The 25,221-nt window shown below is 37.5% G+C and overlaps 1 protein-coding gene across 1 annotated transcript in view; it reads right to left on the minus strand.

Moving 5' to 3' along the window:
- Positions 1 to 25,221, minus strand: part of SLC7A1 (solute carrier family 7 member 1) — a 44,048-nt gene that overhangs the window by 8,148 nt on the left and 10,679 nt on the right. The window contains exons 2-11 of the mRNA XM_087937218.1: positions 19,295 to 19,678; positions 13,768 to 13,926; positions 12,362 to 12,515; positions 9,641 to 9,762; positions 8,490 to 8,712; positions 6,474 to 6,613; positions 5,889 to 5,991; positions 4,021 to 4,232; positions 2,592 to 2,758; positions 591 to 699 (exon numbers count right to left, since the gene is read on the minus strand). Of these exons, the coding sequence (XP_087793344.1) occupies positions 591 to 699; positions 2,592 to 2,758; positions 4,021 to 4,232; positions 5,889 to 5,991; positions 6,474 to 6,613; positions 8,490 to 8,712; positions 9,641 to 9,762; positions 12,362 to 12,515; positions 13,768 to 13,926; positions 19,295 to 19,664 (1,759 nt within the window). The 5' untranslated portion in view covers positions 19,665 to 19,678. The remainder of the gene's footprint in view (positions 1 to 590; positions 700 to 2,591; positions 2,759 to 4,020; positions 4,233 to 5,888; positions 5,992 to 6,473; positions 6,614 to 8,489; positions 8,713 to 9,640; positions 9,763 to 12,361; positions 12,516 to 13,767; positions 13,927 to 19,294; positions 19,679 to 25,221) is intronic.

Raw genomic sequence — 25,221 nt, forward strand, 5'->3', positions numbered from 1 at the left:
GAACGTCCAAGGAATATATACTTCTAAAGTGCAGTGCGGTACGGCTGAAGGGAACTGACACATTTTTCCAGTGAGTAGTCTATCTCTGAGTTGAGAAACAAGTCAGATATTCTGCAGAGTGCTTTCTACCCAAAAATAGGGAACTCTGTTTTAATTCTGCATAGATCAGTTCTTGCCACGTTTCTCACCTGTTTTCAAAATTTATGAGCTTAATTGTCGTAACATACCCCGCATGGGCCTATTCCTGGAGATTTTTTAAAAGATTTAATCAAAATAATTAAAGGCTACTCCCAACTCTTAATGTGTGTGAACCTGTGTTTGTTTTGTTTTACACAAAACCTAAAACACTGTCAACAGTTTCATAACAGCTGCCTGGGTTGATACGCTTATTAAAATGTTTGGTTTTAATGTTTTTTTCAATGCCCGCAACTCTCATACTATATTAAAGATAACTCAATTGTCATTTTATGGCTTCTGACCACAAGAGTAAAGAATCTGAACTCCTCTTCAACCTTCAAAACTGTCTCATATTCACTAATCTGCCTATCTGAATGAAGAGAATGTCATCATATCACATAGTTGAAATTTACCTATGACCATCCAGATGGCAAATCTTATCCAGGTGCCGCAATCCAGCTGCATCATGAGATAAACATTGACAAAGATGCTCAGGATTGGCAGGACAGGGAGAAAGGGGACCTGTAAAACAAAGGCAAAATTGTGCTTCTTGGATTACATTAAGGAGTATGGGATACACCAGTTCGCGTATCTACCTTCCCCTGAGATCAATAATTTGATTCTATTTGTAAGGAATTGTTTTCTCACATCAATATTAGCAAGCACATAATATTGTGAATGTATAAAAGGCCACAAATTCTTGCAGGTTCTTCTGAGTATAGCTCTCAAGGATTCTCTGGAATGATTATTGACAATACATTTTAAAAGATGTCATGCTTACTGGCTTTCATCTAGGTCAGGAGTGTCAAACACGCGTTGTCACGACGGCTTCACGTAATGTATTGCAACTTTTTTCCCCCTTTGCAAAACCAGGCATGGGTGTGGCCAGTGCATGATGCATCTGGCCCACGGGCTGCGAGTTTAACAGCCCTGATTTAGGTGTTTAAAATTATAGAGTCAAATAAACATTGGAGATGCAATTATCCAAGTGTAGATTTGTATAGACACACAAGTTTTGTCACTGCAACATTTTAGACACATGTTTTTTAAAGAATTAAATCCTTTCTATTCTACACACTATAATCACATTTCAGAGATGGTGTTTTAGGGGACATTCTTGACAGTGGTTCAATGTGGCAAACAGGAAGGTACTTAGACAAATTGTATGAAAACAACAGAAACTTTCCTTTGTTATCATACAATGAAGTGAGTAAGGATCTTCCTCAGGAGATTTAGCATGAAAGCATATTTTGTTAGGATTGAAAATCTATTAGGGTTATATGATAAAGAGTTTCCATGTTAAAGTCAACTTTAAATATTGTTACTGGATGTTATCCTGTTGTGTGTACATTTTCTGATATTTATGTTGTAGTAATAATTCTACAGAAGCTGGTCCTACCACATTCCTTTCAATGTGTACTGTATTCACCATTGTAAGCCTGCTTACACTCTTGTAATCCCTTTCTCTCCAAAGAATGTAAATACAAACACTAATTCCTTTCTTGCTAATTATCCCAGGATTGGAATGAGTATTTGAAAGAGTGGGGGAGTGAGGAAAATAAAAGCACAGTCACGCTCACATGATTTCCCACTTAGCAATCAGTTCCCTTAATGACAGCTGTCAGTCCCAATTGTGGTCACTAAATGAGAGCTACCTTAATTTATATTCACAACTCTCAATTTATTAGAATGAGTTGATACACAGAAACAGAACTATATAATGCCTCTGTTCCAATTCAGGCGTTATAATACATAATTAAGGCTTGCATATCATATAGGCATGCTAAATTCAACCCCCCTTTTTAACTTAAGTTTGTGCATACAATGTAAACATTTGGGGATGCACACAATTTCTACTATGCCAGGTGGGGAATGTGCACCCACAAGTTATTGCATAACTACAACTCCCAGCAAACCTAGTTCTCAGATTTTCATACTGAAGGCCGAAAGTTGCAACATCTGAAACCCCTGCTGCTTGCCCAACCAACTGCTTGCCCAACCTTAACAATTGGCATGTCTTCCTTCCTCTATTTTATGTATTTATATATTTACTCACTCACTCACTTACTCGTTCTGTGAAAAGACTTAAGACTTCATTTATAGCAACCACCCCATAATGTAATGAGTTGATTTATTAGGGAGATTCTATTAGGAATACCAGTAGCCTTGCGTGCCACCAATTATCTCCCAGTACATTCAAATAGTACAGACGAGAACCCTTCCTACAAAAATAGCATCCAGAATGCTGAAGGTCATATGTTCAATCTGCGTGGGAAAGTGCCTTTTGCTATCTCCCCTCACTGCTGTTTTTTTGGCAAAAGCAGGTTGATCTCCACTAATCTCTCTTTCCGATCAGAAAGCCAGCAAGGGCTCCAGTTCTTCTTTTATGCATGTATGCTTTACACATCACTTGCCTTAAATGAGAGTTTGGTTTTGCTTTCAGGTTGCCTCCAAATGATGACCATGAAAACAAAGCAGATGAGGAAGATGACAACAAGCATGCTGATGGCCCACGGTGCTCCACTGATCAGAACCTCCTTGGCGAGGACAGCCAAGCTACAGAAGCTGACAATAAGAAAACCTGAGAACAAGAAACATTCAGATGTTGGATGCATTGTTAAACATGGTGGGGAGGAATACAAAAAACAGCTGTAGTTAGCTAAGTGAAGAATAATACGATCTGTGACATAAGTGGATAGACAGCCCAGGATCCACAGCTTCCAACATCCATTTTTCTGAATGACTCTTTTGCTCACTGAATCCTGTAGAGCAGCGATTCTCAACCTTTATGGCTTGGGAGCCTGGGGGGTGGGGTGGGGGAGATGACCCATGCAAATGGTGGGCTGGCATATGTGTATGTGTGCATGTGCCAGCCCACCACTCATGTGACTAGAGCTGTGTTCATGTTGCCCCATAGCTTGTGTGAGTCGATCTAGGCGCACACGTGTGCACTGGCCAGCAGCTCCCTAGTTCAATTCTGAGCCAGCCACGGCCCACTAGAGGGCCGTGGCCCAAGGGTTGGGGACCCCTGTGGCAAAAATCTCAGCGACAGGTAATTCTTGCTTGACAACCATTTGTTCAGCAACCTCTTTGAAGTTATGAGGGCACTGAACAAATACGGTTTGCTTCTGAAAAGAACGGCTATTGAAACACCTTCCCCTAGTCACGTGATTAAAAACTGGATGCTTGGCAGCCCACTCTCATTTACAACCACAGGCTGGGCTTCAATTCCCCTCACCCACCTATCCCCCCCCTCCCAATCTCTGCCCTTTGGGCTGATCAACACTCTGCTCCCTACCCCCACCACCTCCTTCCCAACCTTTGCCTTCTTTCTCCCAATGCTGACAAGGCAGGTGAAGTGGTACAGGAGGTACCTGTACCTGAAGGTACAGGACAGCAGAAGCATGAATCCTTACTCAAGGACAGGGTGGCCCTGACTTAACAACCACAACTGGGGCTACTAATGGAATTGCCATCACTAAGTGGTACAGGCGTATGTTTCACCTAGCAACCATTTTGCCGAGCCACGAAAATTCCACTCCCAATTAGAGCTGTTAAGTGGGGACTGCTTGAATTGGGATTGTTATGTATTCTATGCTTCTTTGATGGACTTCCTTCAACTTTTCACTTGCCAATTCGCTGCCTGTTTTTTTTCAGGGGTTTTCTCATCATTATCGTGTTCTACTATGGTTTTATTCTAAAGGCAGCTAAATCAAAACACAAACTGCAAGGAGGACATTTTCAGTTCGTCAGCAAACTCACTAGCCAACTTTTCAGAGGCAAAACTCCAGTCAAAGACACAATGATTGAGAATAATACTGTTTTTTGGAATCAGCTGCTTACCTATGACACAAGTAGAGACATTCACTATAAACCCTGAAAGTTTGGAAGGGACTGTATTTTGGGGGAGGAGGATAACTTTTAAGGATAATTTCTCTCCCTCTTCCGGCAGAAAAGCAGTTTGAGATTCACTTGTGCTTACAGACTCATTTGTGTCTGTCTCCTCTGTAGTACTAGCCATTTGATACGCCAAGTTAGGTTGCTCAGGTTGGTATCTATAAGGAAAACAAACAAACATAACATACACATTAGCAGAATAGTACTGGAAATTATAAAGGTGCCATTGGAAGGTTTTATTTGAGTATTAGAAGAACATATCACGAGTAGAATAGTGGAATAAAATCAACTGAAACTACAAGTATTAGGTTTTATTTCACGTACTCCTATGAAATCCATAAAATGAAATGCAAATTACAGAGCTACCAAGGCTAACTATAGACAGAAATGTTAAGATTGAAGATGTTATGTTCTTCTTGGAGCTTTATTGCTCTGGTAAATGCCCCACCAGTCTCAAAACTGTATTTCCAGGAATAAGGCTAAAACTGCTGTCTTCTTTAGCTAATCTGAGTCTGATATCTTGATTAGGATGTTACTGAGGTATTATATACTACTATATTTATGCTCAAGGATAAAAATACTCTTGAAAAGAATGTGTTATGTTTTATTGCAATCTGCAGTTTGCACTTAATGTTCAACTATCAAGGGAACAACAAAAATCACAGAGAAAAAATAGAGGCTCAAGTAACTTCCATGATTTAAAAAATTGAGGATCAACTGCTTATTTATTTATTTATTTCATCTGACATGCATGTCAGGGAGATCTACACTTTACAGAGTAGTTCTAACAGGTTAATTGCTAGTGGGTTCCGTTTTGTGCTTGCACACTTATTCATGGTGCACCACGAATTAAGTAGCTTGCACCATCTGGCTAGTGGTATTTGGGTTGATGACAAATTGTGGGGCTCCTCAGTCGATCCTGCCTCGTGTCTGGGCAGGTCCAGTGCTGACTCGCTTTCTTTTTTGCAGCTAGCCTTTCCCACCAGAAAGGTACCCATTTATCTATTCGCAATAGTGCTTTCGAACTGCTGGGTGGGCAGGGCAGGAGTTAGAGGTGAGTGATGGGAGCTCACACTGTCCTGCGGTGCTACAGGGCTTGAACTGGTGGCGTGCTGACCATTTTTGGTTGGCAAATCCAGCATCCTTAAGCCACTGTACCACCATACCTCCTGGATCAACTGCTATTTTAAACAGGTGAACAGCAGGTGAACGGGATCCATTGCTGTTTGTCTACTTAATTCTGCTGTTGTTTTTATGTAATGGAAGAGCAAACTCTCTACACTTAATATTGAGCTTTTCATCTTCATATAAACATAAGGTCCTTTCTCATACTATCCAACTGCTTGTCTACTTTAGTAAATGAAGCTGCAAAAATTCCTAACTCTTGAAAATGAAAGCGGAAGGGGAAAACAGTATTGCAGGGAAAATCTTATGCGAAGCAGTTTGCCAAAATAAACAAAGATAAAAGCCCAAACATCTGTTTTGCATTTCCATGGAAAGGGCAAGACGATCTGTCCCAAAGGCAGCAGAGCAGATGGGACACAAAGCCATCTGCACCAATAATGAAGCAGACGGGATCTTGGGAGTGCTGACGAATGATGCTCCTGAAACCAATTTTCACTGTAGGGAATCATTTGCCCTGACTAGCATATCAGATTCTTTCCAATGTCGCCTAGGATCTGCTGCCGTTGAGCAAGAGTTCAATTCACATTTTGAACTTAGTAGGTAATGAAATCTAAAATTAAATACCTTTCAAGAAACCAAATTTGGGCTATCTTTGAGGCTAATTTGTCAGCAATGCTATGGTTTCTTACCTTAGTACCAAGACACAGGCAGCCACCAAGGAGTAAGCTAGAAGTGTCCCAATAGACATCAGGTCTACAAGATCCTTGAGGTCTAAGAGAAAGGCCATGACAGCTAATGGTGCAGAGAAGAGGAGGGAGAGGCACAGGCAGAGAGAGAGAGAGAAGACACAAATTAAGTGGCAGGATATTTTTTATTTCATTTACAAGCCTGATGAATCATGACAATTTAATCCTTATCCATACTTCTGGGCCAACAAGCTCTTCTATTTCCCAGGAGATGATGTAAAATTCATGAGAAAGAAGCAAGAAAACCAGAGTTCAAAAAAAGGCAAACTGTATATCAAGTTGTGTGTGACTTACGCAACATCGTGAGTAAGAGTAGCAATATTACTTCTGAATGAGCAAGTCTTGCAACCTTAAAAATATTTGCATCTTAATATATGTGATGTTAGTTTTAAACTGCTTTATAGATGCAAAGTGTTCTCCTTATGGAGTTATGAAATGCACATGTTTACAAGTTGCACACCTGTACACATAGAGTAATGGGGGACACCTAGGAATTACTTGAGTCATTCTTAAGGAATCTTTTTTTACCTGCAACAGCTCCTGAGGTTATTGTAGCTAACATTGGGGTTTTTGTCCGCTCATTGATACGAGACAAAAATCTGAATAGTAATCCATCTTCTGCCATCGCATAAATAACCCGAGGCATTGGAAACATGGATCCAAGCAGGCTAGAAAAGGACAAGAGACATTAATGTTGATTTATTTCTTGTGTACAGAAATAAAAATTGTTTAACCTATTCCAACAACGCTGTCCCTAATGCAAGAAATTCATTTTTTAAAGGAGTGTCTTTTCCCCCAAATTGGGAGAGTAATTATAAAAGATAATAGGAAAATGTTGCTCTTTTGCAGCAGTGAATCCCAGATCTTCACTGCAATGAAAATGGGATTTTAAAAAATTAGTCAGATACTTATATTTGCTGTGGAAGAAACTGAAAACTTCTATTTCTTTTTATATTTACTCACTGCACTTTTTTCCTTGGTTCTCCCATGTTGTAATAGTTTATGTTAGTTTTAATGCTCTCTTAAAACCTTTTAATAAGGTTTATTCCCAAAATAATTAGTGAGAGATAGGTAATCCTCAACTTACCACCACAATTAGGACAAGAACTTCCATACTAAGCAAAGCAGCTGTTAAGTGAGTCATGCCCAGTTTTACTGCACTTGTTAAGTGGATTGGCATGGTCATTAAGTGAATCACTGTTGTTAAGTGAATCTGGATTCCCCCATTAACTTTGCTTGTTGTAAGCCAGCTGGGAAAGTCATAAATGAGGATCACATAATGCTGGGACATGCAATCATTATGAATACATGCCAACTGCCAAATGCCCAAATTTTGATCATGTGACCACTGCAACAGTTATAAGTGTGAGGTTTAGTTGTAGGTCACTTTTGTCAGCACGGTTATAACTTTGAACAATCACTAATAAATGGTTACTAGTTGAGAAATACCTGTACATAAAAGTGGGCTTAAAAAAAATTCTGTACTCATTTTAACGATGAATCCTGAACAATAGCATTGCATGCAATATCTGAAGTGAATATGCATGGTTTTTTTTTTTTTAAATGTTTAGAATCTTTTCTGGCCTATGAATAAGAGCTCTGATTCAAATTCCTAAAAGTAGATATGGCAACATAAAGGAATGAGTGAGGCTGGATTAAAAGCTAAATCTGATTACATTTCCTTTAAATAAATGATTATATTTATTTCTTCTTTTTTCACATTAAAAATGACAAATTAGTGATAACTGCTGTAAGGACTCTGAATAACGAAAGTTTCCTGGGAGGATATAGCCAAAGAATTTTACCACAAAAGAGACACAGGTAGTTTCTATCAAGTCCAATTACACTGTTCCAATTATGGAACAATTAACCCTATCAGTCTTCCCTCCCCCCACCTCATATGTGTGATTAAAAATTTCCAGAATTCCTACACAGCATGGTTTCTGGAGACATGGACTAGGAACTCTGAAAATCTTAAATTCTATGTATCAGCAGCAGATTGGAAGGCTTTGTCTCCAGTGACTGGCAGTTAACTCCCCTTCCTCTAGGGTTTTAGATTTACTAGAGGTAGAGTCAATGACCTCTTCTGCAAGCTTTATCACAGACCTTTAACTAATATGAGGGGAAAATTGTAAACTGTTACCATCTAAATAACCCACCTTTCCAACTATATCAAACCTGAACTGTGGAGCACAGCAATAGCACTTAGACTTACATACTGCTTCAGAGTGCTTTACAGTTCTAAGTGGTTTATAGAGTCAGCATATTTTCCCCAACAATCTGGGTCCTCAGTTTACCGACTTCGGAAGGATGGCAGGCTGAGCCAACACTGAACCGCTCAGAATCAAATTCCTAGAGTGAGCAGTGAGTTTCGTCTGCAGTACTGCATGTTAACCACTGCGCCACTACGGCTCTTAAAAATCTGTCAAGTTAAAAAAAGCCAACTCCTAAATCAACTATGAACATTTTTATTTAAAGATTAATACACTCATCGGTGAGTACACTCTTACCGCACGTATGCAAAAAAAAAGTTGTAGCCCTTACCTTGTAGAGAGAGCACATAGGGACCCAACGGCAACCGCATAGTTTGCTCCGTCCCATTTCACATACTTAAAAGCAACTGGCAGTGGGCTATTTTTATCGAGCAGATAGTAAGGCATCATGAGAGTAAGAGCAGCCGACACCCCAAAATATGCAACAAAGCAGATCAGAAGTGAGGCCACTATGCCTATTGGAATAGCTTTCTGGGGATTTTTTACTTCTTCACCTAAAACGGAGATACAACCCAAAGATTACAAAAGATGAATTTAATTATTTCCTTTCAGTGAAGAAACTGCATTTGACATATTTTCCTCTAGTGAAAGCAAAAATCCTTCCCCAAATTAAAACTTGTCAGTAGCATATTAAATATATTGTAAAGCATGCATTTTACAAATTCTTTTAAAATTATTAGGAGTTATTTCTCTGAATTGCCTCATTGTTTCCAATAAGGAAAACCTAAAGCTATTTATGAAACGTATAACAGTTCATTACATTTGCATATTATGCTAAGAGGTAAAATATTTGCCTAGATAAATAACTTACATGTTTGAGAATCAAACTATACAATTTGATTCAACACCATAATTTAAAATTATGCAATGCAACATAAAACTTCAGTGTTCCTTCTTGCTGTTGTCCAAATACTAAGAATATATTACTATAGCTTCATTTTCAAGCTTACCTATAAGATAATGAAAACTAAGAGTAAAAAGTAGCGATATACAAAATTACATCCAAAATTGGCATAAAGAAGTGTGCTACTGTTTAAATTTTGCAACGCCGATTTATTTCTGAGTAGAAATCCATCGCGTCACATTGCATGGTATAATTAATCATTCAATCAAATACAGCTGAAATTAATATTCTGATCCACGTTCAGGTTCCGGAAGTACTTTCTACTGTTTATGTTTTAAAACACATAATCCCTTCTCCAAGAATCTAATTAGATTCTGATCTGTATGTAAATATAATATATTTCATGCTGAAAAGAAGAAGCACCATCCATGCAGAGCAGCAGGAACTATTTTCAGAGAGGTATCTGCAGCAGAATGGAAAAAATGGCTGAGTCTCTAAATGAGTGGTACACAGCAAAGGCCTAGCTAAGAGTAGAAATTATTATTTTTAAAAAGTACTCTCTTTTTTTGTTATCTTACCTGTGGTGGCAATACAGTCGAATCCCACAAATGCATAAAAGCACGTAGCTGCCCCTGAAAGAACTCCAGAAAAACCATATGGCATAAAGCCACCAACACCATGCGGCAGATCCTGTGTGGAACTAGAAGAAGCAGCAAGAAATCAGAAGTGATTCTGATTACCCAATTCCAAGAGTATCTTGCAACTATGAAAATTCAACAGGGCAAATTCACTTTACCAAGACAACACAATACAGCTGACTCATCAAGACTTACCAATACTAAATGGATACTATATTATTAATTTATGGACCGCTCCCAGGACTCATTTGCAGCTCTATTAAACAACTGCACCAATAAATGGACTTCTAGTTTTGAGCATATTAGTATCAATCTGTAATAATCCAAGAATATATATAAACACTCATCAAAATCAATAGGATCTATTTTTGTGCACTGCAAATATGAACGGGACCGGGCAGGATGAGTCTTTTTTTTTCATTTTTAAAGTTTGGTTTCAAAACTATTTTTAAATTTTGGAACAAGTTGAATGATCATTTTAAAAAATTAATTATTTGAATTAAATAACAATAAGAAGCCCTGTGTATGCTATCATTAGCTTCTAGGTAGACAGGGAAGGGGACGGGAGGGGAGGTTCAGCTTTGTCAATCAAAGAATCTGTACTCACTATCTGCATTTTCAGAAATCCAGGCCTCTGTTTAGATGCAGAGTTATTTAGTTCAATTTAAAATTCATACAGAGATTCACTAAAATCTTAATTGTTTTAGCTGGTGTTTTTAATTTGTATAAAAGGTACTAAAAAGTCTAGCCAGGCAATTCTTCTATGGCTGTGGCCCACAGAACATTATAAACTTGCTGGCCCATTTGGTTCCAAGGTTTTATTACTTCTCTTTTTAAATTTCTTTTTATTGTTTCCAAGTAGACTCTAGGTTTTATTATATAATATGTCTTGTATTGCCGTATTTACCGGTCTATAAACCGCTACTTTTTCCTCACGCTTTGAACCCTGCGGCTTGTACAACAATGAGGCTTATCTATAGATTTTTCTTCGTTAACTGCCATCAGGGGGCACAAAAACATGACAGACGCAAGAGGGAAATGCAAAGAAGACAACACTACCGGTAGTTTTTGGCGCACCCGATACAAGCAGCACAACACACACAAACGCAAAATATTTTTCACACCCTCATCATGGAAAGTACATGAAGAAAAGCATATGATGCAGCTTTTAAGTTGAAAGCAAGCGATCTGTCTATCCAGGAAGGAAACAGAGCTGCTGCACGTAAGCTTGGCGTTAATGAATCAATGGCGAGACGTTGGAGACGTCAGGCCACGTGTGAAGAGCATTCTTCGCTTTCTGTGTAAACATCTCATTTCACAATGTATATATCTGCGGTTTATAGTCTGGTGCGGCTAATATATGTGCAAATATTTTTTTCTTTTAAAATTTAGTGGGTGCGGCTTATATTCCGATGTGCTCTATAGTCCGGTAAATACGGTATATAAAGTGTCTTAGGTCCTTGCAAATTGTTCTATCCTGCAAAAACAACAAGGTCTTGAAGCACTTTCAAGATTAGGTTGATTAAAAGGGCAAAAAAGACTTGCTGCCTTCTAGACATTCTCCCTTTTTTGGAGTCAACCAACATATTCCAATTCTTAGGAACAAGAGGAGAAGGCAAGGAGGAAAATGGGTATGGGCAAAGAAGAAAATAGGCATAACTCAAATGCATTTCTCAAGTTATGTGTACTTTTTTTCTCCTAACTTGACTCCTCCCATTGCCTTTTTTCCTTAACAGGTCTTAAATCTGCCAATTATAATTTGCTTGCTAAATATTGGACTGAGATCTAAAAAGTCCGGGAAAGAGGCAATGTACCCATGGCACAGAGAATTATAGCTTTTCTCTTAGATCAACTGCAAAAGAAGGCAGCCTTCCTAGCTGTCAAAACTTCAGAATATTAAACCAGGACTAACAAAAGGCCCTCTGTGTGGTGAAAAATTCTCACTGTGTTGCTTAGGAGGTAATAAGGGAGGAACTCAATGTTGCAAAGCAGCAGTGACATTTCAAATATTTTATTCTTCTTGGTACAGAAACTTCTTTCTATGGGGGAAATTTTTGCAAGATGAACATTAAGTGAAACAAATGGGCAGCCCCCACTGTAGTCTTTTATTTTAAGTATAATTTGAACATACACATGAAGTCTGTGAATAACCACAATTTTACTAATTCACACACGAGGCTGCATCTACAGCAGCATTAATTATAGATGGAATGGTGAAAGTTATAATCCCAAATATCTGGCTATAGTAAGTTGGGTAAGGTTATCCACTCTGGACCAGCTGCTATTTCTTATCTTATTTGCAACAGAAGCACTACTCGTGTAAATAAAAGGATGCCTTCAAGTTTACAATTAATTTCTATCTATAGCAACAGATCCTAGTGAAAGCTTACTGAAACTATCTGAGCTTTGAACCACTTATGATTCAAAGAACTGCATATGAATAAACCGTAGGCAGCCTGGCACCAGCCATGTGACTGATTTTTGTTAATTAAACTATTTGTATAGTATTGAATTTCAGTCTCCGTCAACCACCTGATGTGTTACAAACCGCCCACTTTTCTTATTTTCATACCTGATATACAGTCAGTGTGCGCTAAACAAAAGCCATGAATGTACGTATTATTTCAGATATGTATATATAAAAAATAAGAGCCAACATACTTCTCTGGAAGTGAAATATTTTCTGGGATCTGCCAGTTTTTTATTGAGCCTTTCACGAAACCTGACACCATCACAAAGCCCAAGACAAGGACGTTGATACAAGTGAACACTTTGTTCACCATTGCAGATTCTTTCACACCAAAAGTCAGAAGCCCTTAAAAAAATTACAGTGGATAATTGTATTATAATCAACACCAACAAGAAAAAATATATTCTTGGAAAGAATTGCTTCAACATTTCCCAAATTATTTTTGGAAAGACTTTTACCAACATATTTCTCAGCTGCTAGTTTCTTATATATATTTTTTGAAACAGAGGCAAAGAAAGGAAATTATCCAAAACTTTCATTCCGATTCCACACAGTAATACATAGTAAGTGCCTCAAATATGGCCCCTTTCCTACTAATTTTATGTTTTAGATTATGCATATCCAAAATATTTTTATAACAACAAGGCTTGTTTGGCTGTGTTGTGAATCTAGCCACTTTGATGAACTTTGTAATGACTTAAAAATTTCCAGGTGCCAATTAATTCAGTCACTTGATTTAAGTATTTATAAAGTGCACCTCTTACATGACCAGAATACCAATACATGGTCCTGATCCAAGCTATCAGTCTATGAAATTATATTCAGGAATATTTTTAAGAAGCAAACATAATTTTTAAGAAGGTGCCTAGACATGTTCTGGTCAGTCATGGAAATCTCCATTGCTAGCTGTTGAGTGATGTCTCAGGCAGGAATGAGACTCAACAAGCTTTCAAGTTTTTTTTACAAAGGAATGTAACAGATATGGGGAGAAAGAATTAGGAAAAACCTTTCAGACCTGAAAGATTTGGCAACTGCAGAAATAAGACTGCACAACTTTCTTATTGGTTTTCAGAAAACAGATATATTGCCAGAGTTGCCAAGCAACTGGAGAGTATCTTGCCTGACATCTGAGAAGCACATAATTAGAGAACGTGTACCGAGCATTTATGTAGGAGCCTTTGAGGTAAACATCAAAAGTAAATCTGGATTTTAAATCTAATTCCCTTTAACGTTGTGAATAACATATACAGTTGCTTCTTAGGCCACAAATGGGAAAAAATTGGAAGTTTCAAAGCCTTTTCTAAAGCTCATTAAAGGTAATCTTTAATCACTGTTTTTATTACAAGAAAAAAAGTACAGCTACAATGTTCCAACAATTTCCAGCCTGTACCTAGATGCACACATAAATAATTTTAAACAAACAGTAACAAAAAGTAATCCTATCTCTGCAACCACTCAGAAGGGCAATTTGAACCAGCAAATAAAAAGCTTTTTAAAAATGGCAAAATAAATAAAAATGTTCATTTTCTCTGCAAAATAAGATTTCAAAAGCACTACAAAATGCTCATTCCAAATAGTATTTATTTATTTCTCTCACCTGTTAAGATTAGGATAATGAAAACAGAAAAGACATCTGGGTATTTTGCTAGCACACCAGGAACATTCATAGACATGTAGCGACCAAAGAATTTCTCAATGTGCTCGCCTATAAGCTCATCAAATGTTGCACTCCAAGCCCTGGCTACACTTGATGTTCCTGCATGAGAATAAAAATGAAAGCTACCTTTTTATAACATTATATCCATTAACATACACATGGCACTATTTCATCTGGAGTGAACAAGGTTATGCAAAGCAAAAAAAAATTGCTAAGGAATTTATAAAGCATGTAAAAATACATATCGAAGAAGTAAGCAGTTTGAAATTGGAATCTTATCATAAAGGGGTAGATATCCCAAACAGACTAATATAATTTTGGCCACATTTCATTTTTTTTTTTTTATTTTGAAGCTGCTATGCCCAAGCAGAATTGCGCAACTGCTGTTGAAGAATTTTGTTAACAACAAATTCACTTTATCTTCTAGAGCAGGGTGTCCAACCTTGGCAACTTTAAGACTTGTGGACTTCAACTGGCTGAGGAATTCTGGGAGTTGAAGTCCACAAGTCTTAAAGTTGTTAAGGTTGGACACCCTGTTCTAGAGCAAGGGTGTCAAACTCAATTTCATTGAGGGCCAGATCAGCATTATGATTTCCCTCAAAGGGCCAGGTGGGCGTGGATGGGTAGGCAGGGCAAGCACCAAAACCTCATCAATCAGAGGAGCCTTGCCATCTGGGGATGAGGGAGTCATGTAGGCGAGTGGCAAGGCTGGCGCAGCTTCTGGCATTGTAGGCAGGGTGCCTGGGGTGGCTACACAGGCAGGCAAATGAGGATGGTGTAAGGCTTGGGGGAGTCCCATTACCACTCCAGCCTGACACCTGTGTATCCTCCCCCTGTACCCCTGCGTTTACAGAAGCTGTGGCAGCCTTACTGCTCACTGGTGTGACCCAGCCCCCTTTCCCCCGAAACACCAGAAGCTGCACCGACCTTGCCATTTGCCTGTGTGATGGGATGGGGTGGGCTGAAGCAACGTGGGCTGGCCCCTTGAAGTTTTCAGGGCAGCCCCAAAGGCCAGATCTGGTCACATCGAGGGCCAAATCCAGCCCCCGGGCCTTGAGTTGGACATCCGTTCTAGAGGTTTTCAAATCAGGCTGAACAAGAATGGAAGACAATTCAACTATCTTCCTCTAAAATGTGTGTTGTTTGTTTCCTACTACTCCCCAGCTTCCTGGCCTGTGTCATAAGAACAGGAGTTATTCACACAAATTCACAGGACTGTTGTATCCAAGAGTTCAGAAGTGACCGTGAGGAGGTTGTTCCCTGTTGGGAATTTTAGAGGCCGGTGGTTCTGCAAATTTTTGCAACTGAACATTTAAATCACCAAAATCCATTTATCTACATCAGAGTACAAAACTTGCAAGTCATAATGCTCTTTCCAAAACAAGATGATCAATTCTGTATTACCCTATACTACCCATTTCTTTTTTACAAGCGTTTGGGTATCTATTTTTTTTTATTGTTTTCCCATTTTTACTGAATATCTACCAATATAAATGCATCTACTACTTCTAGTTTTTATCATTTATGTATAACATGTAATTTGTTCGTTCTATTTCCTCTGTTAGACTGGACGACCTTGATCTTCAATATATTACTCTTAATTATTATTATTTAATAATTTTTTTGGCTCCCATCTCACTCAGAGGTGACTAAACTCCACTCTCAAACTTTAGTCAAATCATTACAAAATCATTCAAATCCCACTCACTTATTGTGTGATGGGTAAAACTCGGAATTTTAGTCAAAGTGAAAATAAGTTATTTCAATTGCACTTTGAATAAAGGATAAGAGAGGTAATTTACAAGCCAAGCCTAGAGAGGCAATGGTAACTGGTGACAATTGGAGCTAAAGTTTAGTCAATATCTGAAGGGTACAAGACTGGGGAGGGACTCTTTGTATACTTATACAGTGTAAAAATCATCTTCTCTAACTGATACTCTTTGAAGGCATTGGACCTCAAGAGGTCCAATGGAGGTCCATTGGACCTCCAAGAGGTCCATTGGACCTCAAGAGGACCTCCACAATTGATTTTGTACCTGGAACAGCTGCCTAACAGAGTGGGGTTTTTTTTTCCTGGAAAACAATATAAAAAGATTCACGGAGGCCATGTTCTGATCAACAAGATCAGGGGATGCTAATTCTATAAATGCATACAAAGCAAGGAAATTCTTTATGCGAACACCAAGTAGTTGTAAATAAATACAGAGCTTTTGAAGTTCAACCTACATTCCCTTCCAAACCCTTCCTATTCAACCACTCCTACTTATTTTGGAACAAATTCCATCTTTAAACAAATTCATGCTGTGATTCTCCCAAGTATTTTCTTTTATCACAGAAAAACATGAATCACTATTTCTCTACGCTTCTACAAAAAAAAAAAAAAATTAAATATTTGCTACAGGAACTGCCTTTTGAAAAATTATTCTACAAAACATGAATTCCACCAAAGATAAATACTGTCCAGCTATTATTTCACTGACAGCCAATAAAAATTGTTTTTAGCAGTTTTCATCTGCAGTTACTTGCTAAAATGTTTAATGTATTATTAATGTGTTTCATTTTTAAAAAAGTTATAAACTAATAAAAACACATAAAACATACAGTACATTTCCTAAAGGGCACTAATTTTTATTTTTTTTAAAAAAAAACTATTTGCCAACTTTCAACAAGATGTTTCTCAATATATTTATCTTTCATTCTTCTTGTATATAAGAGCTCTTAATACCCAATTAATTTAAATAATTCTACATTTTAATTAATTTCTTTATCCCTTCACCAATTTTTGCACTTAAAAATATTATGATGTATGAGTCTCAGTGGTGCAGTAATTAGAGTGCTGTACTGCAGGCCACTTCTGCTGAAAACCGGCCTGCAATTTGACAGTTCAAATCACACCAGGCTCAAGGTTGACTCAGCCTTCCATCCTTCTGAGGTAGGTAAAGTGAGGACTCAGACTGTTGGGGGCAATATGTCAACTCTATAAAACTGGCTAGAGAGGGCTGTAAAGCACTATAAAGTGGTATATAAGTCTAAGTGCTGTTGCTATTGCTATGTAGCTCTATCATCTGGCTGAAACAATCCTGTCTCATTATTCAAGGAATGTATGTGCCTTTTGCTTGATTATGTACTATATCACTTTTGCTCAAGTCATTATTAAATCATCTTCCAATTCAGAAACCATGAAACTTATATTTATCCCAAATTTTAATCAGAGGCTCAGGCACAGATCTGGAAAAACATTTAACGTTTTTAGATCTTATAAGAGTTTACATAAGATTGCCAATAGTCTCATGGAATTTCAGTAATTAGAAAATTAAAAGCCCTCATGGGGCCAGGTAGCCATTATGTTTCAATCTGTAATTTACCATATTTTTCAGATTATAAGACGCTTTGAAATATAAGATACATCTAGCTTTGGGGGAGGAAAACAAGAAAAAAAATCCAACATCCCGTTTTTGGCCACCACATGTCCCATTTTCAGCCCATTCCAGGCGGTGGAGATTGGAACGAGCGAAAAATGGGGTGCGCAGAGGCCGAAAATGGGATGCGGAGGCTGAAAATGGGTACACGAAGGCATCAATAGGTGATGGCGATCCCTGCAGCCTGAAACAGCTGATCGTCAGGTGGCAGATCCAACTGACAATCAGCTGCTTGTGCTAATCAGATTGTGCTGAAGCTGACTAGGCTGTTTGCCGTTTGCTGCAAGGAGGCAGAGGCCGAAGGGTGGGGTTGGTGGGTGGGCAGGGTTTCGGCAACATTCACTGTACAAGACGCACAGACATTTCTACCCACTTTTTGGGAGGGGAAGGCAAAGTGCGTCTTATACACGGAAAAATATGTTAACTGGAATTTGCCATTTCATACACATAAAAGAAACCAGAGTTATCAGAAACTGGAGTTACTAGAAGCCACACAAAGCTTTAGTTGTTTGTTTTTATTTATTAAATGTATTTGTTGTTCCCAACTTGTGCCTCTTGCTAACATGGCAAATTATTACACGTAATCTGAGATTCTGCATTTAATCATGCGTTAAAAAGAGAAGAGTATAGAACTACACATAGCACATGGTCTGATTTCCAAATCTATACCTAAATTGTGTTTCTTTTCTTTTTTTATACTCTACTTCTACAATTGAGAAAAACACAAAATAAATTTGCAATGTTCTCCTATAATCTATCTTATAAGGCTGAGTTTTGCTTTCACGCAAGTCAAGCTGCATACATGCACACTAGCCTGCCGCTCACACAGCCAGTTTCCCTCTCCCCCTCACAGCCAGGCCACCAAGCTGCAAAAGGTGGAGCGCACCTGTCGAGTTCTAATTTTCCCTTCAAACATTTGTTTGTGGCCCAAAGGGATTCTTAACGTTCATCAGCATTTGTCAGACTTAGGCAATCAAATTAAATCCTAATGCATAGCATTCTATCATATGCATCGGGATAGATTTAAACAACAGGTTTTACCCTTCTTCATGTTTATCATACAATCAAAACACTTATTCAAAAGAAGAAGTCCCTAAGAGTTCTGACTGGTAGCATTTACTGGAAGGAAAGTGAAGGTCACTACACAAATATTCCAGCAAGAATTCCATTTTCAAATTAGATACTTATATATAGACACTCCAAGGTAGCAACATTCGCTTCCTCTTTTTTGATGCAGGAGTGAAGTTTGTGTCTCTTGAAAGGCAGGGCCTCATCTCCCCTCTGTTTCAGTATAAGAAATAGCCTTGACACGTAATTCTTCTGCTTAACAGTTCCTCTCATGCACTACCCCAGGAATCAATTATTTTCAGCCCCATTTTGTTAATGCCGGAAAAAAAGGCAAAGATTTCCTTGTCAGTCATGTCCAACTCTAGGGCAGAGTGGTCCTCTCCATTTCTTGGCCGAGGGAGCCAGCAATGTCTAAAGACAATTTCCATGGTCATGTGGCCAACATGGCTCTACCTAACAGCATATGGAACACCGTTCTCTTCCCACTGAAGTGGTACTTATTAATCTATTTGCATTTGCATGCTTTTGAATTGCTAGGTGGGCAGGAGCTGCAGCAAGTAATGGGAGCTCACCCCATTGCACAGACCTCTCCCTAAAATTGTTCCATTATAATATGGCAAATCAACACATTTTTAAAGATATTTCTACAATAATGCTCAAAATAAATTATAATAATAACGAACATATATTAATCTCCACAACTCACCCCTTCAGAAAGCTCACACATTTTGCCTCCATTTTTTTAGTTACATCACTCTATTCTCACCTTCAGAGGCTTTAAAACTTTAAAAGAACCATTCCTTTCAAAGTACTGCTCTTGTTAACCAGTATTCTCCACTCAAATAATATGCTTTTGGGATGATCATATGAAGCTATTCTAAAGTTTAAAGGGAAGTTATTATGACAGAGCACAATGCAATATTTCACAGATCTAAATTTGTTCTTAATTCAATGGACCAATAATACAAAGGAATACCCACCAATGACATAAGAAAGAATCAGGTTCCATCCAGTAATAAATGCCCACAGCTCACCGACAGTCACATAACTATAGAGATACGCTGATCCAGTCTTTGGAACTCTAGCACCAAATTCTCCATAGCAAAGTCCAGCCAACACAGAAGCCAGAGCTGCAATCAGAAAGGAAATGACAATGGCAGGTCCTGCATTTTCTTGTGCCACTGCTCCAGCCAGAACATAAACCCCTGCCCCAAGAGTGCTGCCTACTCCAAGGGCAACCAAGTCAAATGTGTTGAGGCACCGCGAGAACCGGCTGTCGTTGCTTGTACAGTCTACCACTTTCCGACGAAACAACTGCTGCCCAAAATGGATAACTTTCTGGCAAGACATCTTTTCAACTGAACCTGTAAAATAAGAAAATATATCTGAATCAGTATCATTGGATAGGCAAAGCTAAGCTACTTCTGCAAATAGTTCTGTTACATGGTAGGAACTCCCCTGGCATAAAACCCTCCAAACCTGTTGGTATGATGGATCACCATTATTTTAAGGGATAAGAAAATAGTCAATTATTTCCTGCCAGTTTCTGAATTTAGGAGTACAAACCTATGAGTTTCTACTTAGAACTCAGTTCACTTGACTTTAGCTAATTTATCCCAAGTAAGAATTCGTGGTGGAAGCCTATTTTACAAAGTAAAAAACTGAAATGAAAGAGACTGAAACATTTCACTTCTTCATTATAAATATGAAACAATTTGTTATATATTTATTTTCATGAATATCTCTATCAGCAGTGATATTTATTTTCCATTACATAGAGTGGCTTTTTTCCAAGCAGTTGCCAGCCTGAAATCTGAGTATTTCACCACCAATGTAATGTACTTCATTCTCAGTCTTTTGTCTTCAAGTATAGTCCCTGGTTTGGGATAAACAACATCTGATCTTCCACTTTTAAAAGTGCAAACATATAATCAATCAAAAGAATTTTGAAAGACTGAGTGGAAAGAACGGGAATTTTACCTGTCAGCATATTACATCCTATTCACATAATTCACAATATTAACATTCTAATGTTTCCTTGCTTTCAGACAGCAATGGCACCAAAGAGCAGTGGCACTATTAATATGGGGATTCCATTATCTGCCTAGCCTTTTGATCCACAAACTGAACAAAAAGTGCTTAATATGGAAGCATATGTGTGTTTAATTAATAATTCAGAACTTCTCCCAGTAGCCTTAAAAATAGACATAAATAGTAATATAGGGAAGGATCAGACTAGACTTCCAATTTTGAGTGTCAGTACTTCCTTTAGGAAGTACAATTTGTGGTTTATGAGCTCAATATTGGTACATCTGGAGCAATAAAAATAAACAGCAACTTTTCAGCTTTTATTCTAGCAACAGCAGACAAAGGAGAAGGGGGAAATTTGTCCTTCTGCAAAGGCCAATGTTTGTGTGATAAGAATTCCACAATTCATAAAAGAAAACCCCTTCTTATTCTGAGTTCCCCAAATTCTCAGAATTTTAAGAAGGAAGTAGATGAGGAAAAGTAAAATCCTTTGAAGTTTCTCTAAGAAATTAGTTCTTTTGAAATGCTTATTTAAATAAGCTGTTCCGATGTTAGGAAACATAGGAAATAGTAGAGCAGGTTTTTTTCATTATTCAAAGCATACATTGCATGCCAATTTATTAAAGCCCAAAGCACTTCCTGTAGGCTCCTTCACTTCCTCCCAATACTAAGACTCAGCCCTAGACTTAGCATGTAGCATAGTTTTTCCCCATACATTTCTGAAAGTCCTAGATCTGCTGAAAAGGTTACCATTAGAACTGGGCAGCAGCATTAATTTTATAGCCAGAAAAGGTGGAGATAAACCTGATTAAAACAACTGTTCCACTCAATGAATCATGGTTATCATTCACCATGGCTCTTATAGCACTTGAAGCAGAAAATAATTATTAAAAGTATGGCCCTTAGCCAAATATCTTATTATGTAATCAGAATATAATTCTAAATTTTAAAAAAAGAGAGGGTAGATTCAGGAAATTATAACACAGTTTCAAATCCAATCTGAATAAAATGGAGGGAAGAAAAATAGAAAACTATATATACAGTATGTATGTAAACAAGCATGAAAACAAGAATGATTTGATATGTGCTAGTAGCTGAATGTATCCAACAAACTCTTTATTCAATATAGAAGCAATGTCATAAGAGGACAAGTCATCTCATGGTTTTGTGATCATCAAAGAATAGGAAGCAGAGATTAGGAATACAGTTTTCACAAAGGAGGGTTGCATAAAAGGGGTATCACATGGATCAGTCTTTTAAGCTCATTTATAAACACCTTTGGAATAAGAGATGAGCAACGAGATGGCAAGTTTGCTGATTATTTCAAATTGCTCCAGTTGATTAGATCAAAAAAGGGATTGTGGAGAGATCCAAAATGAAATGGGTGAATGGGCCTTAAAATAGCAAAGGCAATCCAGGGTAAGCTTTGGCTTGAAGTGCAAGCTCATGTATTCTTTAGCGGAGTTGGAATCACTGATCAGGAAAGCAATCTGTCAGTCTAGTGTGCACTGGCTATAAAACATGGGAAATTCTATCTTGGGAATTATTTGGAAGAAAACGGAAGCAAAAATTGACAAAAGTAAAATTGTAATGTAAATGTGCATGGAATGATTTGCATATTATTATTACAGAAACTAGAAAAGGACAATCATAATGATTAGGGGATAGCCAGAACTATTCTCTAGCAAGGAAATTACTGCAGGCAAATTTGAATAGAATTGTATCAGTAACATTTACAAATAAACCATAATCAAAGTGATACATTATTTTATAGCTTAAGGTTATTTTGTAATCTTCCTTGCTGTTATTGCTGTTTTTACATAGATGGTTTCAAAAATTTAGTATCTGCACGATGCATAAATGATGTAACAGGAATTAGGACTCTCTCCCATATGTTGTTTGGTTAAAGTCACCTGAATATTAATTAACTGTAGACTACAGACATCATTCTTCCACTGTTCTTATTTTCAGATCTTCTGGAGTACATCTAAAACCATCCAGAACATAACACTATCAAGAAACCTATGGCAACTTTTGTTTTCCTTTCTCTAACCAGGTTTCTCCCTTCACCTACCTCGCAACAAGCTTTTAGTTTTAACAACCTTTCAGTTTTGAGATAACATATTTTCTTCCAAAGCTCTTTTATTACTGCAGAACATGCAACAAACCACTCATATTGCATCATTGCTTAAACATAGTAGCTTCCTTCTGCAATACTATCAGAAACAATTTAGTACCATGTATTTTAATACAACTACTGCAAGCTACAATATAAGAATTCAAGTTTGTTGATCAAACACATTTACTATGGTAATATCACCTATATACAGATTTACCTTGAACCTGCAGTTACTTAATAAATGCAAGAAAGGCATTTCTTTTGTCATTGTTAAACACACCTTTGGTTCCACCCATTTTAACAAAAGTTCAACAATATGTTTCATGTCTAAGAAAAATGAAAAGCAACTTGCACCTGATCATAACTTTAATTAAAAAAATAAAACAAGAAGCAAGAAAGATTTTTTTCACAAAATGTTAAATAATACTTACATGTACATTAACAAGCACATTTACATTCTGTAAAAGTAGTATGCATACTGTAATATTTACAAATTTAGATAAAATAGAGTATAACTTTGAAAAGATTGAAAGTTTCTACATTATCATCTTATACCCTTTAAATACAAAATGTTTGTCCAGTGAAGATCACGAATTTTTAAAAGGTGATCTTTGAAAGGATCACTATTTTTAGCCAAAAACAAACAAAAATAAAAAGCAAAATTAATCTGTGTACAAGTAAACAAATAAAATGTTTATTGAAAGCTCCCACTAGTACAGAATTAATATATGCTTATCTTTGAGTTAGTTAATTCAAATGAAGTAGAACTGCTATCAATGCTACAATTCAAAAACTAACCCTCTGCTCTATTGCTCAAGCACTGTAGGAGATACTTCAGATGAATGAGGCATCCTACCCAACAGCTGACCAAAACAATCAAGCACAGAATCTATGTGTCACAATAGCAATTATGAGTATGAATTCATAAAGAACAGGAGTACATGCTTCCCAGAAGATAAATTTGGCTAGCACCACCAACACTGATTAGACACAATTCTATCCCATTTCATAAATTTCATTTCCTGGACATGGGAATATAGGCTAGAAGGTAAGCTTACTTTGGGGTGAACATTCTTAGTTCTTCGTTCATTTCAATCTATTTTGGATGAATTATTTCACTAACCTAGTTAGGTCTTTCAATTTTCAATATCCTGTTCCTTATATTAATGGAACTACTGTCTTTAACCTACATAATTTTGCACTTTAAAATAAATTTTCTTTTTTTCCCCTAATCTATATTCTGAGGCAGAGAATGACTATAAAGTAATAATAATCTAAAACCATTAAAACAGTCACTGACTTAAAAGAAGCAAAAAGATTATGGTTGAAACCCCAAACAAGAATCCAGAGTTCTGAGAGTAAGCGGAATTAATAACTTCTGTGTGATCCTTTCACAGTCCCTGGTCTTTCAGCTGACACCTTCTGTACAAAGTGTACTTTTAATAACACCCTTACCACATTCAGTGTCCAGAGCAGCATACATAAAGTAAATAAGCCAAAAGTGAGGCGGGCTGAATAAGGTTGTTGTTTCTAAAGAAGAGATGGTTTCACTTTCCGTGTGGAATGCAGGGTAGTAAGGCATAATTTGTGGACTTTGAGTTAAAAATTCTGAAGAAGTAGAAAGATTGAAATGGAACTTTTTAGATTTCTTTTTAGCAGATAAGTTTCCTCTATAGTATTATATGTTTCGGAGTATACTAACATGCTAGAGAACAATGAACTAAATCCATGGAGTCTCCTATATCTAACAATTTCCATAATCTTTCTTTGCAAAAGACACTTGTGCCAAGAAAGCTTCATACTGTAAGTTCAACAATGCAAAAACAACAAATGCAAGAGAGAAAGTTATAGCGTGAGTTATATGTAAATACAGGTAGTCCTTCCTTAACAATTATTTATTTAGCAACCGTTAAGTTACTAAAGTGCTGAAAAAAGTAATTTATGACTGGTCTTCATACTTATGACTGCCAGAGTGTCCAACAGTCATGTGATTGCAATCAGAGTGTTTGGTAAGTCCACTTACCACAGATGTAGCATCCTGCACTCCTGTGCCATTTGCAATTTCCCAGTGGCTTTCAAGGAGCATAGACAATGGGGAAGCTGGCAGAAGTCAGGGGTCAAAGACATGTGATGTCTCCCTTAATGACTGCAGGTGATTTGTTCAACAAAAAAAGGATTGTGAAATTGGGCTTGATCACATAATGCCTCGCTTAACAATTGCATTCTTTAACAATTTTTCTGCTCCCTTTTCTGGGTTGTAAGTTGAGGACCTCCTACTGCAGTTCCTATGCAACATAAATTATTAAAAGGTAACTTGGAGAGGATAGAAATATTAGCTGCAGAATAAAATCCATCAGTTCTGTCAAAGGAAATTACTCAACAGAAGGCAACTGTTTTTGGTTGGTTGAAACAAAATAGAGAAAGTAGCTGCTTGGACCCCATTCCTCTTTCACTCTCAGGAAGAAAAAAAAACAAAAGCACAGTCCTACTACTTAAATCTGCAGATGATCTTCAATATGCAGGGAAATTCCAGCTCTCAAGTAAGAACACGGGGGCAGGAGAGTGGGGAACTGTTTCTATTCCGTCTATAATCTGCACAGATGTTCTCAGAAAATATATACTGTAATTGCTGACGTAAGTCCAGCCTTCCTAGCAACTCCAAAATGGGACTTTCAAGTTCAAAAAGTCATTTCTGATTCTTTAGAGAGTACGACTGAGATTTGGAGATGTGGATCCATAGCTTGAAAGGAATCCAGGTGC

This window comes from Pseudonaja textilis, chromosome 7, assembly GCF_049901715.1.
Source record: "Pseudonaja textilis isolate UNSWEBS1 chromosome 7, rPseTex1.2, whole genome shotgun sequence".
NCBI lineage: Eukaryota > Metazoa > Chordata > Lepidosauria > Squamata > Elapidae > Pseudonaja > Pseudonaja textilis.